We start from the raw sequence: 18,544 nt of genomic DNA on the forward strand, positions 1-18,544 counted from the left end.
TCACATACTACAATGACATTTCCAATAGCAGAAAATTGGAAGAACAAATTCCCGAGTAGGAAAAAAGCTGAATAAAGTGTATCACAGGCACACCATGAAATAATATAAAACATTTAAAACTAATGTAGTAGATACAGATGGTTTAACATAAAAAGAGCTTCAAGAAATACTAATGAATAAAAAGCCAGTTGCAGAAAAATATACTCAATATTATACCTGTATGGGGGGGTGCTTTTTGAAACAGTCCTTTCTTTTTGCTTAATGCTATTATTTGCATGTACTATGCTTAGATGTATAAAATATATTTCAGAGGGTACAGACTAAACTGATAATAGTTATGGAAAGGTAAAGAGCACTGGCAACAGGAAAGGAAATAGGAACTTGTATTGGGTGAGAGGTTGAAGGTGACTTTAACTTCTTTGTAATGTTTTCTTTTCAAGGAGCTGGTATTTATGTATTATGTGAATAATTTAAATAAGGTAACAAAACATTGAAGAGAATAACACTAATGCAGAGAAGGAGACAGAGAAGTTAGTCTATAATCTTACTGAATTCTTGAGAACAGCAATTCTCAGGAGTAGAAGGCTGCCCACATGGGGCTTTCCACCCTTCCATAGAACAATGGTCTGTGATTGCAGGGCTCTTAGGCTTCTGGGGCCCTTGTCTCAAACCCTCACAGGATGAGAAAAGTTTGATATCTCATTCATAAGACCCAAAGCCACAGTATAGGCAATCTTGGTAGGAGGGACTGAAAAAAGCTTGTACACACAGTTACAGTTTAGATCAAGAATGTGCCCCCAAATTCTCATGGGCTGGGAGGAAGAGCTTTCTGAAAGTGGTTGGATTATGGAAGTATTGTGGTTGACTTGTTAGTAGGAGTTAGGTTCTGGTTCAAAGATCCAGGTCACTGGGAACATGATCTGGAAACGTGGAGCTCTTTCTTGAGCTCTTCCCTTCTTGCTCTGCTTCCTGGCTGCCACAAAGTGAACAGCTTTCTTTAGAAGACCCTTCTACCATGCTGTCTTTGCATTTGAGCTAACTGATTGTGGCATGAAAATGTAAGCTAAAATAACCTCTCTTTTAAGTAGTGGGTGTCAGGTATTTTGTTCCAGCAATGAAAAAGTGACTGAGACAGATTTTGGTACCAGCAGTGAGTTTGCTGCTGTGACTACCAGACCAAATGGTTTCAAAGCCTTTGAAGCTGGTTGGCTGGAGGAGATGCCAGCTAAAGGAATAGAATATTGTAATTTGAGCTCGATGGAAGATTCTAATTGGATCTTGGAATATCAGAATGCTGACAGTAAGGCAGATAAAAAAAGACCAGAAGTTTGTTCGAGAAGTTTCAATAGCGACTCCACTGGCACTGGCAGTTGGGTCAGAGGCCATGAGTGTTATGCTCTTGAAGAAAATGTGTTCATACTTTGCTCATGTTCTGAGACTTTGTGGGAGTCTAAGATTAAGGGTGGTGGACAAGTTAATTTGACAGAGCATATTGCATAGTAGTCCAATGCTCCAGTTGTGGCATGGGTACTGTCAGTGGCTTTAGTCAGATCTATGCTGAAAACCAGGACCAAAAAGCCTATTTGAAAAGTTTTCAGCTACCTCAGAAAACAAGTGCCTATACATTGGAGCAGAGGAGATCCTTGGTGCTAAAAAATTAGCATTAAAAAAAGAATAATTATTCAGCATTGGGACAATGGAAAAGATGTAATTCATATTAGGAATATGAATTACTTCATCTAGCACAGGTTTAAGAGTATAAAGCTGCAAAGCTTTTATTTGTGAAGAGAGCCCTATGGCACTTTGGACAAGAATGGCCACCTAGGAAATTATCCCTGGGATTCTCTTCACAGTGCTCAAACATTTGGGCCCTCAGAGGCCCCTATACCCATGATCCAAAGGGATCTGGATGCTGCTTGAGTTGGTGGTACCCTGGTGTCATCTGTAGGTGCTCATTTTACAGGCATGCAGAATGCAAGGGGTCAAGGAGGTTTTCACCCAGACTTCAGAAGGCCTTGGAGGCTTGCAGTGTACTGATGAGAGCGGAGCACATGAAGTGGTGAAGGTGAAGCCAAAAGTACAGGGAAAGCCTAGGAAGTTGGAGAAGCCGAGAACGTAGAATATCTGATGAAAACAGTAGGTAGTGAGTGAAGCCACCCCAAGAGAGAGACCACGAGGGCTGTAACCAGTAATGCTGGAGGAGTTAGGTGGCCCAAATCTCTTGAGAGTCACATCTTCCCACCACTTGTCTCAGGCGCTGGACCCTGAGGGAGAGGATTTAATATTTGTCCTACTGGGTGGACAGGGAAGAAGAGCACTTAATGTTCGTCTTGCTGGTTTTTGGTTCTGTTTTGTTCTGATTCCCTTTTACCTGCCTATTTCCCTCTTTGGAAAGGAATGTTTATCCTATTCCACTGTATGTTGGCAGTGTTTAATTTTCTTTTTTTATTTTTACAGGGGCTTATAGCTAAGAACTTGCCTTGAGTCTCAGAGGAGATTTTGGACCTGGATATTTTGGCAAGGCTGGAACTGTTAAAACTTTGGTGTATCAAAGAAGATGGACTAAATGCATTTTGCATAAAAAGTTGCATGAGTCTGGGGCCAGGGATAGAATATTATGGTTTAGATACAGAATGTCCCCTCCCCAAATTCTCATGTGTTCAGATGTAGGGAAGGTGACTGGATTATGAGGGCCCTGTCACTGACGTGGTGGTAGGAAGGAAAGTCTGGTTGGAAGAGGTAGGTACCTAGGGCATGATCTAGAAGTGGCTCCCTCCCTCCGAGCTCCTCTCTTCTCCCTGCTTCCTGGCTGCCATCATGTGAGTAGGTTTCCTCAGCAGACCCTACCATCATGGCATTTCTGCATTTGAGCCAGCTAACTGTGGACTGAAGACAGGAGCCAAAATAAACTTCTCTTCCTTTAAATTGTGAGCATGCGGTATTTTGTCCCAGCAATGAGAAAGTGACTAAGGCATACAGTGTAAAGGAATCGCCTTGTGCTTCTTCATTAGATTGTTCTATCCAAATATAGCACTCTAGCAGCCAAAATAAAGTCCCCTAATGTGGTGTTGTGGTAATAATATTGTAAAACAATAAAAATGGCAATAACTCTCCATTTTAAAGTAGAATTATGAAATCTCCTTAAGAGACACAACTTGGTAAAATGCTCGGCTTTCAGAAAGGAGATTCTTTTCTAAATGGCTCAGAATTCATACCCTTTTTAATTGCCCAGAATTCATGTCACTTGTGTGGAAAAAAAAGCTATAAACATACACAATCATAAAAACACACTTAGACATCCTGAACAAAATCGATGCCATATTATTTTAGTTTATTATTCCTTGTAGAGTTCACACTGGTCTTCCTACTTTGATATTTATTTACACCAAAGAAATGAAAGAACATAAATGCCACACTTGGGACAACACTAATGCTAGAATTGAGTAGCATACATACAGCATCTGCCTTAATTTAAAAAACTAAAGCAGTCTTTAGGAACCAACCTCACATAATATAGGACAAAGCTGAAGGTCACTGTTTTATGCATTTAAAAAGGCACTGATAAGGATTAAAAAGAAGGTTCCTTAAATTTGAAGAACTGTTAGCTTCAGTAAATGGCTTCCTCCTTCTTAACAAGGAGGGGGGGAAGGATGATAAACAGTGATAAACACTTTCCACCCCCACCCAGCTTTGTTATTCGCCTCTCTTTGGAACCTCTAAGCTCTTTATTCAAGAGGTCTTCCGCTATTCACAACTTTGCTGCTCTTATGAAAAATTAATGACTGCTTTCTCTTCAACAGAAAACAGCCTTATTTTGCAGAAGATTAACAAAGAGGAGTCACTGCAGAAGTGAGTCTCTCAGCGGGAAAAGCTTCTCTCACACCAACCCGTTTACGGCTAGGGGAAAGGAGCCCATTAGTTCAAGGACAGCCAGTAAATACATAGTGTGCAGTCTGGTACAGGTGGCAGAACAAGGACTACATCCTACACAAAAGGGCTATGCCAACAAAAGCAGCCTGCACCCAACAGCAGACTGACCCCGTGCTCTGCTCACAGAATCCTTTATGCCAACACTGGGTGCCATGCTGGGATTGCAAGCTATTGTTTGCAGGCAGGTTTGCTGCTAGGGGTTAAAAGGTGAGAGCAGTTATTTGCACTCACAAGGGAAAAATAGAGAGAATGCTTTTAGTTCAGGCACTGATGCTCAGCAAACACTTCTCAAAACATCATAGCCCCTATTACATCCTTCTTGAATGAAGGAGTTAAGGTATAGGAAAAGTGTATTTGTTATAAAATGATTTACCATGCTAAGGAGAGAGTGTGGACCTGCTAAAATTAATTAATTTGGTTCAGGATCTGTCATGTGTATGTTGGTGTTCACTTTAATATCCGGTTGGAGTCACTGAAGTAATTTCTTTTTCTTGTTTTTTGTTTTTTGTATTTTTACTGGTACCAGGGATCGAACTCATGACCACAGGCTTGCAAGGCAGGCACTTATGCTGCTGAGCTAAATCCCCAGCCCCTAATGTAATTTCTTGTGAAATTACACGTTCATTATTTAAAAGCCCACAATCTTTTACTACATGCCAACTTCACTCAGTCTTTCGTGATTGCCTGTCCCTTAGGGGTGAAGAAACTGAACCAGTTGAAAGGGTATGTCAATTACTGTCCAGTTAGTGGGACAGGAAGGGGCTGAATCTGAAATGAAATCAGCCCTGGATGGTGAGATACAGAAAAACATCCTTGTGCATAAAACCAGGTAGGCAGGCCCAGGGCCTCTGGCAGGACAAAGTCTCTCTCTGCTTAGAATGGCTAGTATAAAATGATAAGAGATAACAAGTGTTGGTGAGGGTATAGAAAGGGAATCTTCATGTACTGTGAGTAGGAATTGAAGAGCCATTAGGGAAAACAGTATGGAAATGCCTTAGAAAACTAAAAGTAGAACCACCTTGTGACGGAGTGGTCCCACTTCTGGGTGTACATCCAAAGGGACTGACATCAGTGTACTAGAGACCTGCACTCGGACGCTGACTGCAGCACGATCCCTAAGGGCCAGCGTATGGACAACCTGTGCCCAACCGGAGGAGGGGTGAAGGGAATGTGGCAGCAACGCTATTTGCTTTTATAAAGGAGGAAATCCTGTCAACTGCAGCAAGGTGTACGAGCCTAGAGGGTGTTTGGTGAAATAAGCCAGGCAGAGAAAGACAAATACCACATGATCTCACTCATATGTGGAATCTAAAACTGCTGAACTTAGAAGCAGAGTGCAGAATGGCAGTAACCAGCGGCTGGGGCGGTGGAATGCAGGGGAAAAGAGAAATGCTGATCAAAGGACATAGCCCTTGCTAGGAGGCATAGCTTTGGTGCTCTATTGCACAGAAGGGTGACTGACTAATAATGGATTGTATATTTAAAAATCAATGAAAGATTACATTTTAATTTTTTTACCTTATAATGTAGTAAGTGTGTGAGGTGAGGGATTTGTAAATTAGTGTGATTTAATCCACAACGTGAACATGTATCAAAACATCATGTTGTCAATTTACACAAAGGATTAAGGGACCACCAGCTGGATACTAAACACAAAGTAACAAGTGGATTTTACCCTGCCTTGGTCCTCTCGGAGCACATAGACTTATGGGAGCAGGAATACAGTCACACTTGTGATGGACCAGGCTTTTTGAGATGTATATATCTTTTGTGAGGCTTTTTGTTTGCTTTCAAATTGCTTTTTAAGCATTTGGAGTAAGCAAGCCCTGAGCTTAGGTAGTTTAAAGTGTGTAATGGAGAATCTATAAAAGACAGTTTGGTATTGATCAGCTGGGCTCAGCAGTGTTAATATTTGTCTATTTTTCGAAATCACTAATGGCATATGAAATGACAATTAGAGAAGACAGCTGCTCTTTAACTTGAATGTTTTTTTCAGAGAGCAGTATATGTACAATGTTTCCTCTCATTTATAAGAATCTTAAGACATCTGAGGGGTAGGACCAGCAACCTCTATAAGTTGTGTACCGCTTTAGAGTCTTCTGATGAGTTAGGACTCATTTCATTTTCTCAGCAACCCCATTAGGCTTGCTTTAGTATCACCCCATTTTATAGCTGATAAAACTGAGAAAAAGGAGTTGAAGTGGCTTGCCTCCTACTTCTACTCAGCAAGCGGTAGAGCCAGGTCTCAAAGCCGGTAAACCGGCTTCAGTATGCCATGATTTCCATCTGAAGAGCGATGTTATTTGAAGTAATTTTTAAACATATGAAATTCATTTTGAGCATAATTTTAGATAGTAGTCCCAATAATTAAAAAAGTTCAGTAAAAAGAGCCATGGACAAACTCTTTCAAAGAATAAGAAATGAAAAACAAATCAATTCTTGCTATAAAATCTATTCCAAGGCTTTTACCACTGTCAACATTCTGTTATTAGATATTAAAAAATCATTACCACTATAGCAAAACATTTCACAATGACATAAAAATAAACTTTGTTCCTTAAGGAAAATGCTATAAATAGGCACAAAAGAATTTTTTTTCAGATGTAGCAATCAGCCAACAAATCAGAAGGTTACACATTTGTTACATCTCTTCTAGAATCTACTACATGAATACTTAGTAAGACTTGTAATTAGTTCAACAAGAAGGAAACAAGTCTGCTAGAAGCCAAAATTAAAGTCTAAGACTTAAAACTGTTGCATGACAAATTAAGTCATAAGGTTAAAAACAAGCTGTAGACCATGAGTAAATATTTGCAGCATTCCTGGTAAGCAAGATTGTTCACCAGACATTCAAAGAACTCCTACAAATCAATGAAGATAAACAAGTGTGTAACAAAAGCATATTCTAGAATGTCACAAAAAGTAAATCAAATGGCTAATAAACATGGCAGGATGTGAAAACTCATTTATAATTAGGAGAACATAAACTAAAATCACAGTAAGGTAGCTACTTCAGATGGGTAAAGTTTTTAAATTGGTATCACATGTTGGTATACGTGTGAGAGATGAATGCTTTCACACACTGCCAGAGGGAGAGCAAATGGCCCAACTAATTGGAGGTGTTTTCAAAGTACATAGTGATATGGAAATGATCAGATTCTGTGATCTTAAAACTATCTGCCCAGAGAAACTTGCTCAGATGTACAGGCACAAAGACATTTACTACCATGTGATTTGAAGTAGCAAAAAACTGGACATCAGGCAAAGAATGGATAACTAAACTGTGCTATTTTCACATGACACAACAGAATTAAAAAACAATAAGAAGTAACAAATATTATAGAACAAAATACATATTAAAATCATTTATGTAAAGGTTAAAAACACTCCATGCCAAAAAATCATGTGTTTTATATACATATAAGAGAAAAAATATACAAGATGGCCTGGAAGGATACACACTAACTTTAGAACATTGTTGCTTTCTGAGAAGGAAAAAGATTGTTTGGAGAAACAGATAAATAATGGGTACATCAATAATGTGTTTTTTTAAAAGGTAGAATTCATGTTAAGTGTCCCAGCCACAGGTGAGTCAGCATGGACGCTAGAGGGGGAGTGGGGATGAGAAGAGACAAGAGACGTGAAGAATGGAGACAAGACAGAATTCTGATCAAGTCGCGTTTATTCAAAGAAAGAGTAAGGAATATGTAGGGTATTGGGGGAGGAGGGAGTTGGGTTCTGAGATGTCAGCAGGTAACTTAGCAACAGTGGCCAGACTGAAGGTTATAGGGTAATTCAAGTCTCCCGCTCCCGCTCCCGTGAGCACACGCAGGCTCCTAAAGTGAGCTGATTAGCATAATCCCTGAATGGGCCCAACAGGCTAAGCAAGGAGAGAAACTTAACTACCAAATGGAGACTTAACTCCTAGAGGACACTGAGATGGCTGCTGTCTGTAGATATAAGGTGGCAGCCAATTACAGGGCTTCCCACAGTTAAGGTTAACAACAATTGTCAATTTAGACTGAGAAATGTCTGAGAAATTAGTCAAACCCACTTCTAGGTGTGTCTGTGTGGGTGTTTCTAGAGATAAGACATGTGGGCCACAAAGGGTGGAGAAACCCACTCTGAATGAATGTGGGTGGCACCACCCAGTAGGCTGGGGGTTTGGACAGAACAACACGGAAAGAAGGAAGAAACTGCCAGTGTCGTCTCAACCCGTGTCTTTGCTATAAGGAGGCGAGAGGTTTTCCTCTGCTATGTGCTTCTGCCAAGATGTCCTGCTGCACCTCAGGTCCAAGGAAACAGAGCCAGATCATGGACTGAAACTTCTGAAGCCATAAGTTGAAGTAAATCTTTTCGCTTTTAAAGTGATTTTCTCAGGTATTTTTCACAGCCACAGAGAACTAACACAATTCATATATCACTTGCATAACTAAAAAATATTTTTTACAGAGAAAAAAGATATACATTTTTCATTTTTTATATTTAAAATACTTATTTATCAGAAATTTAGTTACATAGTTTACATACATTTTTCATAAGAAAAATGTACCAGTGATTAATTCCAAAAGTTAAATTTATCTGATCAGTTTTTCTCATCTTTTTAAAAAATTGATTTATACATTTTTCAGTTTTTAAAAGTAAAAATTGTAATTTAAAGATCAATAGAAATGTAACTTCCAATTTTCAGATGAACCTGCAATGTCTTATTCTACCTTTGTGATTAACTTTATTTTTATCTTTACAAGTATGTTCTTAAGGACAAATAAGAGTGTGTACAATTTGATCCTCTTTCTACAAAAGGGAACATAATGTATCTGGACAACATATTGCTCAGGTTCTTTTTTTTTGTTCTAAGAATGCTTGAAAACTAGAGAGCCATATGTTTCATGTAACACTGGAAGATTTCAAGTTCGTGGGCTGTAGCCATTTCTTAGAATTCCATAGAGACGTACCTTTGGATTTAAAAAACAATTGCAACAAACACTTATACAACTTCTTGATACTCTGTCAGTCATACCTAAAAAGCAGGAGGATAGTGGCTTAGAGTTGAACCTTCCATGCAGTAATGGCATATTCTTATTTAAACGGAAACTAATTAAAACTAAGTATAATTAAAAACTGAGCTCCACTTGAATTAGCCTCGTTTCAGTTGCTCCATAGCCATTTGTGACTCTAAGGGGTGGTGGTCAACCTGCGGCGTGGGGCACAGCGGGCACACAGCGTCTGCTGTTGGCAAGCAAGCCAAGTGCATGAGTAGTTTTTCTAAACTAAAATCTCAATTTTCATGTTTAATTGCAATAAATAAGTGGGTTTTGGGTTGCAGTTTGGGCACTTTGTCTCTCAAAGGTACACCGTCACTGCTCTAGGGCTAAGGAACACTGCTATTACTGCTAAGTGTATAGTACTGGCTGAAAGCTTGAGTTCTAGAGCCAAACTTACTGGAGAGCCTGGTCCTAACTCTACCATTATAAATTATTAGCTATAAGAAATTTTTAAAAATCTGTCTGTGCTTCAATGGTTTCTGTTGGGAGCTCGACCGAGTGATATGAGGCCTGTGGTGAGGAGTGAAGCCTGAGCTAGATTGCCCCTCCCGTCGACCGAGTGATATGAGGCCTGTGGTGAGGAGTGAAGCCTGAGCTAGATTACCCCTCCCATCGAGTATGCCAAGATGGCGCCCATTTCCTGCTCCCTAGCTAGTAAACAACACGCCCTGTAAGCTAGTCTGCCCAGCAACAGCTGACGCTGGCCAATCAGCTCGTCTTGCCTACTTTGATGTGATTGGTCGATGTGTCCATATATATGCTGACACCACCCCTGGGGCGAGAACACACACCAAGAAGAGGGACTGCTGAGAGAAGCACACAAGGAGCCGTAGGGAACGGACCAGAGGAGGCTTCCCTCAGGCGGGATCCGAGATCCCGGAACAGGGCGTACGGAGAGAGAAAATAAATCAGAGGCTATCCGCCGACTACTCGTGTCGTGTGTTTTTTCCTGCCGGCCGGGATCGACACCGACATTTGGTGGCCCGTACGGGGAACTGATCACCCCCGAGGCGAGGCGGACGACGCTCCAGTATTGCTCTGCAGGACAGGTGAGTAGGGGATAAACCTGGGCTCTGGGTGGCGCGCACCTACAGGGCTTTTTAGACTCCCCTCAAGCTCACGTGTATGTGGCAGGTTAGCCTCACACGGTGAGAACGGACTCCTCAGTGACAGGCATGGGCAACTTACCCACTAAGAGTTCCAAGTCACTGGTAAGAGCGGTGAAAGACCTGCTCAAGATTTCAGGTATATCAATGAGCTCCAAGACACTTACGGAGTTTCTCCAACAAGTAGATGAGGCGGCACCCTGGTTCCTGCCGACGGGGCACTTGTCCCTACCTTGCTGGGAGAAATTAGGTAAGGATTTAGAAAGAGCAGAAGAGGAGCGCCGACTCCCACTTTCGGTTCGGCCGCTCTGGGAGATGATTCATTCATGCCTCAAAGGGGAGAGGAATGGGGCTAAGGATAGCGCAGATGGGCTCTCTCAGGCCCGCCGAGCTTTTGAAGGGGCCCGTTCGGAGTCCTCCCGAGAGGGGTCCGTCGCAGGGAGCGTGCGGAGGCGCTCGCGAGAGCGAGGCAAGAGAGAGGTACCCCCTGCCTCGGATTCCTCGGGCTCAGATACCTCGGAAGGCGAGGACAATGAGGCAAGTGACCCCCCTAATCCCTTTGCAGCTTTACGTAGAGACCTAGTCAAGATGCAGACAGACCTAGAGAAGGGAAGGAAACTCCTGAGCACTCCCCAACGGAAAGCCGTAGAGCCTTCCGCGCCACCCTGGGAGGTCCCAAACACCGGTTCCTGTGGTGAGATGGCGGCCTGGGGCCATCCTCCGTCACCCCCCCCATGGAGGGAGTGGCCTGGACCGTTGTCACATGTAGGGCCACCATCTTGTCTGCCTGGCGACCCGCCATCTTGTGCCCCAAAGACTGGTCGGCCATGTTACAAAGAGATACAATTTTGTGATAGGGAGGGACAGACATCTCATGGGGAGGCACCACCCTGTGAAAAAATGCCAAGGTCCCAGGGAAGGTATTTTCGTAGATGGACATTTAGAATGGAACAGATTCCTCAAGGGGCGAATGAGTATGAACAATGTGGGCTTTATCCGGTGCTCCTAGCGCAAGGCCAAGGACCCAATTACTGGGAACCACTGGAGATCAAGCAAATTAAGGAGCTTAAAAATGCGGTTGCCACATTTGGCCCTACTGCTCCTTACACTATAACTATGTTGGAGAATTTGTCTGCCGGTGGCTTTCTGACGCCCAGTGATTGGACCCAACTGGCTAAAGCCTGCCTGGCCCCCGGGGCTTTTCTGGATTGGCGCGCCTGGTATACTGAGTTTGCCGCCGAACAGGCTGAAAAAAATGCGGCTAGGGGCCATAGGGGGCAAAATGAGGATATGCTTATGGGTAAGGGTCAGTACGCTCAAGATCAAACTAGATTCCCTCCAAATGTGTATGAACAGATACATAACATAGGCATCCGCGCCTGGAAGCAGGTAAACAACACAGGGGTGGCCTCACAATGCCTCTCTAAAATTGTTCAGGGCAACACAGAACCTTTTGTGGATTTTGTGGCCAGAATGCAGGAGGCAGCTGACAGACTCTTTTCAGATCCGAGTGCTGCTGCTCCTCTTATTAAACAGTTAATCTTCGAACAGTGCACCAAGGACTGCAGGGCAGCCATAGCACCCCATAAAGGTAAAAACATAGAGGCGTGGATTAAAATTTGTAGAGAAATAGGGGGGCCATTATCCAACTCAGGCGTGGCTGCCCTTTTAGCCGCCGCCTTACAACAGACAGGGCCTCAGAAGACCAATCACCCTGGTAAGCCCAGGGGATGTTTCCAGTGTGGGGATCCCAGCCATATAAGGAAAAACTGCCCCAAGACCGGACAGGGGGAGTTTATATCCAAGAGACAGGAATCAGACAGACGAACGGGAACCTGCGAAAGGTGCGGTAAAGGTTCTCACAAAGCAAAAGATTGCAGATCTATTTTTGATGCCCAGGGGAACCGTATTAGTGGCAGGGAGACTACGGAGCCAAAAAACGGCCAGAGGGGGCCCTCCTTACGGACGGGCCCCCACTCCCTAGACAGGACAACACAAGATGGCACCCCCCCACAGGGGCCACCCCCGGGCCAGCAGGCGTGGACCTCTGTGTCGCCTCCAGACTCCTATTAACACCCGATATGGGCGTTCAGGTGGTTGAAACCACCTCCAAAGGACCACTACCCGACAAGCTAGTTGGTTTAGTGATTGGACAGTCCTCCACAGCCCTCCGGGGCCTTACCGTGATCCCTGGAGTTGTAGACCCAGATTATTTAGGAAACATCAAAATCATGGTACAATCTCATATAGGGACCATAGTAATTGATGAAGGGGATAAGATAGCACAACTTTTACTGTTCCCCAGTCTCCATGAGAGACCCCGGTCCGGTCAACGGGTTAGAGGGGGTCAGGGACTTGGCTCCTCTAAGGAAATTTTTGAAGGGCTTCATATGACTCTTGATAAAAGGCCCATGCTATCGCTCAGGATTAACGGAAAAAAGATAACAGGACTCCTAGATACAGGGGCAGACCGTTCCATCGTCTCCAAGAAAGACTGGCCCCCTAGTTGGCCTACCAACACAGCTGACAACACACTCCAAGGATTGGGGATAGTGGCTGCCCCCCAGGTTAGTGCCGTGACCCTGCCTTGGGGTGATGAGGAAGGTCACCGAGGACATTTTCAACCTTTTGTCTTGCAGCTGCCAGTATCCTTGTGGGGAAGAGACGTTCTCACCCAGATGGATGTCACTCTTACATCCACCTGCTCTCCCCAAGCCAAAGGGATACTCAAAAATCAGGGATATGTCCCCGGCAAGGGCCTGGGCGCAGCCCTGCAGGGCCGGACATCCCCCGTACCTGTAGAAAAAAGGGAAGGTAGACACGGGTTGGGTTTTTCCTAGGGGTCACTGAGAAACTTCTCCTGCCCGCTCCAATTAAGATCACCTGGAAATCTCAAAATCCAGTTTGGGTGCCTCAGTGGCCCTTACCCAAGGAGAAGCTTTTAGCATTAACTGAGATAGTCAAAACCCAGTTTCAGGCGGGACACGTAAAGCCGTCAACCTCCCCTTGGAATACCCCTGTCTTTGTTATCAGGAAGAAATCAGGCAAGTGGAGGCTGCTCCATGATCTGAGGGCTGTCAACTCACAGATGCAGCCCCTGGGGGCGATCCAGAGGGGACTACCAGCCCTCTCAGCCATCCCTCGGTCCTGGCCAGTTTATGCCATAGATCTTAGAGACTGTTTTTTCTCAATCCCCCTGCATCCAGAGGACACCCACAGATTCGCCTTTACCCTACCCACCATTAACCAAGAGAGTCCTGATCAGAGGTACGAGTGGGTTACATTACCCCAGGGTATGGCCAACAGTCCCACCATGTGTCAGATGTATCTTGATTTTCTACTGGCCCCCTTGCGTGAAGCCTTCCCCAGAATTAGATGTATTCATTACATGGATGATTTGCTAATCAGTGCAAAAGATGTGACTGAGTTGGAGGATATGCTTGGCCAATTGGTCAGGGCCCTGAGAAAGGCAAATTTACATATTGCCCCTGACAAGATTCAGGGAGGAGACATAGTGACCTACCTGGGCACCAAAGTCTCCCCCACATCGATTTCTCCACAAAAGGTAACCATCAGAACAGATAGCCTAAGGACCTTGAATGACATGCAAAAGCTACTGGGAGATATAAACTGGATCAGACCTTATTTACACATCCCTAACTCGGACTTAAAGCCCCTGTTCGACCTCCTGAAAGGAGACCCGGATATTGCCTCCCCCAGGGAGTTCACCCCGGAAGCCAGAGTTGCTCTGAGAAAGATAGAGGAAGCCCTAAGTACAGCTGCATTGCGGAGAATTGACTCAGAACAGCCTTTTGAGGTCTGCTTGTTGCAGACCGTTTCTCAACCTACGGCAGTGATTTGGCAAAAGGGACCACTTTTGTGGGTGCACCCTAAGGTCTCACCTGCCAAGATTATCGAACATTATCCGGAAACGGTCGCTTCCCTGGCCTTGGAGGCACATGGCAGGGCTATCCAACATTTTGGCTCTGCACCCCATGCTATTCGGGTACCTTATACCGCTTCTCAAATAAAAATCCTGACTGCTTGTATAGATACGTGGGCCATCCTGAGATGTGTTTTTCTTGGGGAGATAGACAACCAGTTCCCCAGGGACCCCATACTACAGTTTGTTACTCAACATCCGGTGATATTTCCAAAAATCACCGCGTCCACACCACTTACTCCTGCAACAACGATCTATACGGACGGGTCAAAAACCGGGATAGGGGCTTATGTGGTCTCAGGTATGCCTCCGATCAGCATACAATTTGAACCAGATCAACCACAGGTGGTAGAGTTACAAATTGTACAAACCGTCCTCGAGAAGTTCCCAGGGGCCCTTAATATTGTTTCTGATTCAAAATACGTTGTTAATGCCATGCAGGTCCTTGAGACTGCGGGCCCGATTAAGCCAACCTCCAAAGTGACTAATTTGTTTTTGTCTATCCAGACTCTGCTGATAAATAGACACAACAAAATATACATCACTCACATAAGAGCACATACGCGCCTGCCAGGGCCCATGGTACAGGGCAATGCGGCAGCTGACGTGGCCACTCGCCCGTTGTGGATACTCAATATGTTATCTTCAATAGAACAAGCCCGTCTGTTTCATGACAGATTTCATGTCAACGCCAGGACGTTAGCCAACCAGTACCACATTTCCAGGGCTGACGCGCGGGACATCGTACGGTTATGCGGCTCTTGCGCCACATACACACCCGTCGTATCAACGGGAGTTAACCCCAGGGGATTGATTCCTGGCGACACTTGGCAAATGGATGTCACACATATGATAGAATTCGGATCTCTTAAATATGTTCATGTCTCTACGGACACCTGCTCTCATATTATATTTGCGACTGCTGAAACTGGCGAAAAGGTGTCTCATGTAATCAATCATTGCCTGACAGCTTGGGCCGCATGGGACAAACCAAAAATATTAAAAACTGATAATGGACCAGCTTATACAAGCAGAGCCTTTAATGAGTTCTGTGAAAAAATGGGGGTACAATTAAAACATGGCATCCCATACAATCCCCAAGGTCAAGGAATTATTGAAAGGGCTCATAGGAGCCTTAAAGATATTCTACAAAAACAAAAAGGGGGAATAAGTCAGGGCCTGCCCCCAAAGGCACGGCTCTCCATGGCACTGTTCACATACAATTTTCTGAACCTGAATAACAACAATCACTCCCCGGCCATGGAACATTGTAATCCATCTCCTGGCAATAGGGGATGGGTGAAATGGAAAGATGTCCTGACGGGACAATGGATGGGCCCGGATCCAGTAGTTAGCTGGAACCGAGGTGCGGTTTGTGTTTTCCCGCAGGAACCAGGACGAGAACCATTGTGGGTCCCAGAACGGCTGACGCGTGTGGCGAATCCAACGAAACATAATGCAGGAGACACTCCAAAACTCAACGGCAGCGGACAGCCTAATCAAGATCGGTCCGACCAGGATATTGCTGCTCGACCGAGGAATACCGTATGACTTATGGGACACAGTAATGATTATGCTCTCGATAGTAATTGGCTCTCTTTTAGGGTACGGTGCAGCCAGAGTGGCTAGGCCACGCCGCCTTCCGGCAGCCCCCTTCCTTCTGGTTTTGATGCTCACCACCACTACTGAAATAGGAGCAGACTTGGTGTGGGCAGCAATACATCATCCGCCAGCGCTAGCCGCTATCTCCACCACAGCCCCCTCTCTCCCAAAGTTGTATGCAAAAAACTGCTCCGCCAGATTGCCTTGCATACCAGATATACCGTTAACCATCAGACCCATACGTTTTGACCTTCCCATCACCAATGACGTGGTCATTTTTTCCACTAATAGTAACCCCTCGTGTCACCGGGGATCCTGCGTTAGCTTCCTGCCCCTCCTTGTAAAATGGTACAATACCTCCCTGACGGTGAGGTTGTCTGTCCCATCCCTGCATTCGCCTGGATGTTTTAAAGCTGGCACACTTAGCGGCGGAGTCATCACTTTTAACTCAACCTGCAAACCCCGAGCAGCCATGCACACCCGTCCCGATTTCCCCACATGCCCATACCGTGTGTCCCCAAGCCGAAAAAGACAGATGGTGGACCTGTCACAACTTTCATGGCAGCCCTGTACTGTCGACGGCGTGGGAGTGACTCATCTAAACATGTCTTGGTGGTCCCGGTTCTCTCCTCCATCCGGTAGTAACAACATATTCGCGTTGACCTGGTGGGAGTCCTACCTGAGAGTGAACAACAAGTGGGCAATAAGCTTCCCCTTCCCCCTTAATGAAAATTGGTTGTGCCTCTCCACCGGAGCCTGCATGGACTTAAGACCCATGCTCGCTATTAACGCTTCTGCCTCTAATGGAACCACCAATGTCACCCTTAATTCTGAGGCTGCATGCGTAAAACCGCCCTACTTATGGGTATTCTCTGCTGACATCTCCTTTAAGTGCAGTAACCAACCATGCTTTACAGGGAACTGCTGGAATGGGTCTTTCCCGTATGCTATGTTGGCTCTTCGACCCCCACTGATGTGGGTTCCCTTTAACGAATCTGTTTGGGTTCATCCCGTCTATCAGCAGGACCAACTACCCATGCTCAGACGTAAGAGAGATTTTGGGATCACAGCGGCCCTGACAGCACTGTTCGTGACTCTGACTGCGACGGCTGTGACGGCTGCCGTTGCTCTGACCCAGTCTACGCTGACGGCTCAGGCCTTTACCAATCTTACGGACACCACCTCCCTGGCGCTGAGGGAGCAACAAGAAGTCAACCTCCTCCAGCACAACGCCATAATGGCGTTACAGCAGCAGATCGACCTAATCGCTCAGGAAGTCCAGGGACTCTGGGAGGTGGCTAACAATTTATGTGACGCCAGATGGGCATTCACCCAGTTGTGCGTTACCCCCATCCAGGTCAACCGTTCGGCTTACAGGCAATTTCAGGATTATGTTCTCACCACCTATAATTCTTCCTTTTGGAACGCTAGCGTGCGCCTGGATATGACTATCCGGCAGCTAGATCAGATAGAGGTGCCTATACTTACAGCCTCCTTTTTTGATGATGTCCTAAGCCAGATAGGCTCCTTCTTCAAACCTTCGTCACTTCTTGCGTATGGGATCATTCTTGCTCTTGTGATTGTCACTCTCGTGACTCTTAGGTGCCTGCGGTCGATAAGGGCGACCCAAAAGACACATATGACATTGATGATGTTGCTGGCCCAGAGTCAAGGGGATTCCACACCTAGCGTTTTCTGGGCTCAGGCTAGAAAGGCACGGCTCCTTTAACCAGTACGTGGCTGCCCTCGCCATTATTCTTACGGATGTTCTAGTATTATTACGTACGTCTCCTTCCCCGTCGCGGCTGCGAACTTAGACTAGAAGGACCCCACGCTTAAGGCGTGTTCCCATTGATAATTAGAAAATAGTTATTAGTGATTGTAGTGAACGGGGATTATGGTTGGTAATTAGTGATTACGCGGTTCCTCAAATGTCACTCGGCTGACCCCTCCGTGTCTCCCCCAAGATATAAGCTTTAAGAGTTGAGTGGGCAAGCCAACGACGGGTAAGACGGGAGAAGTTCTCCTGATCAACCTAAGACAGGCTCTACTCCGAGGGTCCTCTAGGGAGTGAGAGTTATGGCATTGAGATGCGAGACCAAGGGTACTGCAGTGCCATCCGCCTCGAGGGTTGAGGGGAAGGCAGGAATGAATGTCTATATGCATCCAGGTTCGGTTCACAAAAGCCTGGCCCTGCGAAAAAATGAACCACTCACCTTGAGCATGGTCCTGGCGCAAGGATATGTACGAGACAAGGTGATGCACAGCAGGGTATAGACCTCTACATTCTCTCATGCCTCGGCCTACGAAATAGGCCCACTCCCAGACACCTCACATGGACCCACAGACCACCCTATCTTAATAAATAAAGAAGGGGGAGATGTTGGGAGCTCGACCGAGTGATATGAGGCCTGTGGTGAGGAGTGAAGCCTGAGCTAGATTGCCCCTCCCGTCGACCGAGTGATATGAGGCCTGTGGTGAGGAGTGAAGCCTGAGCTAGATTACCCCTCCCATCGAGTATGCCAAGATGGCGCCCATTTCCTGCTCCCTAGCTAGTAAACAACACGCCCTGTAAGCTAGTCTGCCCAGCAACAGCTGACGCTGGCCAATCAGCTCGTCTTGCCTACTTTGATGTGATTGGTCGATGTGTCCATATATATGCTGACACCACCCCTGGGGCGAGAACACACACCAAGAAGAGGGACTGCTGAGAGAAGCACACAAGGAGCCGTAGGGAACGGACCAGAGGAGGCTTCCCTCAGGCGGGATCCGAGATCCCGGAACAGGGCGTACGGAGAGAGAAAATAAATCAGAGGCTATCCGCCGACTACTCGTGTCGTGTGTTTTTTCCTGCCGGCCGGGATCGACACCGACAGGTTTCATCTCTAAAATCAGCAAAATCATAAAATGGTCCCTGC

General features: G+C 45.4%; 1 protein-coding gene and 1 long non-coding RNA gene across 2 annotated transcripts in view; one reads left to right on the top strand and one right to left on the bottom strand.

Moving 5' to 3' along the window:
- The window catches only part of LOC101788611 (uncharacterized), an 87,465-nt gene that overhangs the window by 45,965 nt on the left and 22,956 nt on the right, over window positions 1–18,544 (bottom strand). The window lies entirely within an intron of this gene.
- Window positions 9,463–18,458, top strand: LOC134475721 (uncharacterized). Its single transcript, XM_063247152.1, has 2 exons — window positions 9,463–10,024; window positions 15,414–18,458. The coding sequence occupies exon 2, from the start codon at window positions 15,481–15,483 to the stop codon at window positions 17,353–17,355; it is 1,875 nt and encodes a 624-aa protein (XP_063103222.1). The 5' UTR covers window positions 9,463–10,024; window positions 15,414–15,480; the 3' UTR covers window positions 17,356–18,458.

The sequence above is a fragment of the Cavia porcellus genome, unplaced genomic scaffold, assembly GCF_034190915.1.
Source record: "Cavia porcellus strain 051 isolate PalLab524CR breed Dunkin Hartley unplaced genomic scaffold, mCavPor4.1 scaffold_4, whole genome shotgun sequence".
In the NCBI taxonomy this organism is placed as follows: Eukaryota; Metazoa; Chordata; class Mammalia; order Rodentia; family Caviidae; genus Cavia; species Cavia porcellus.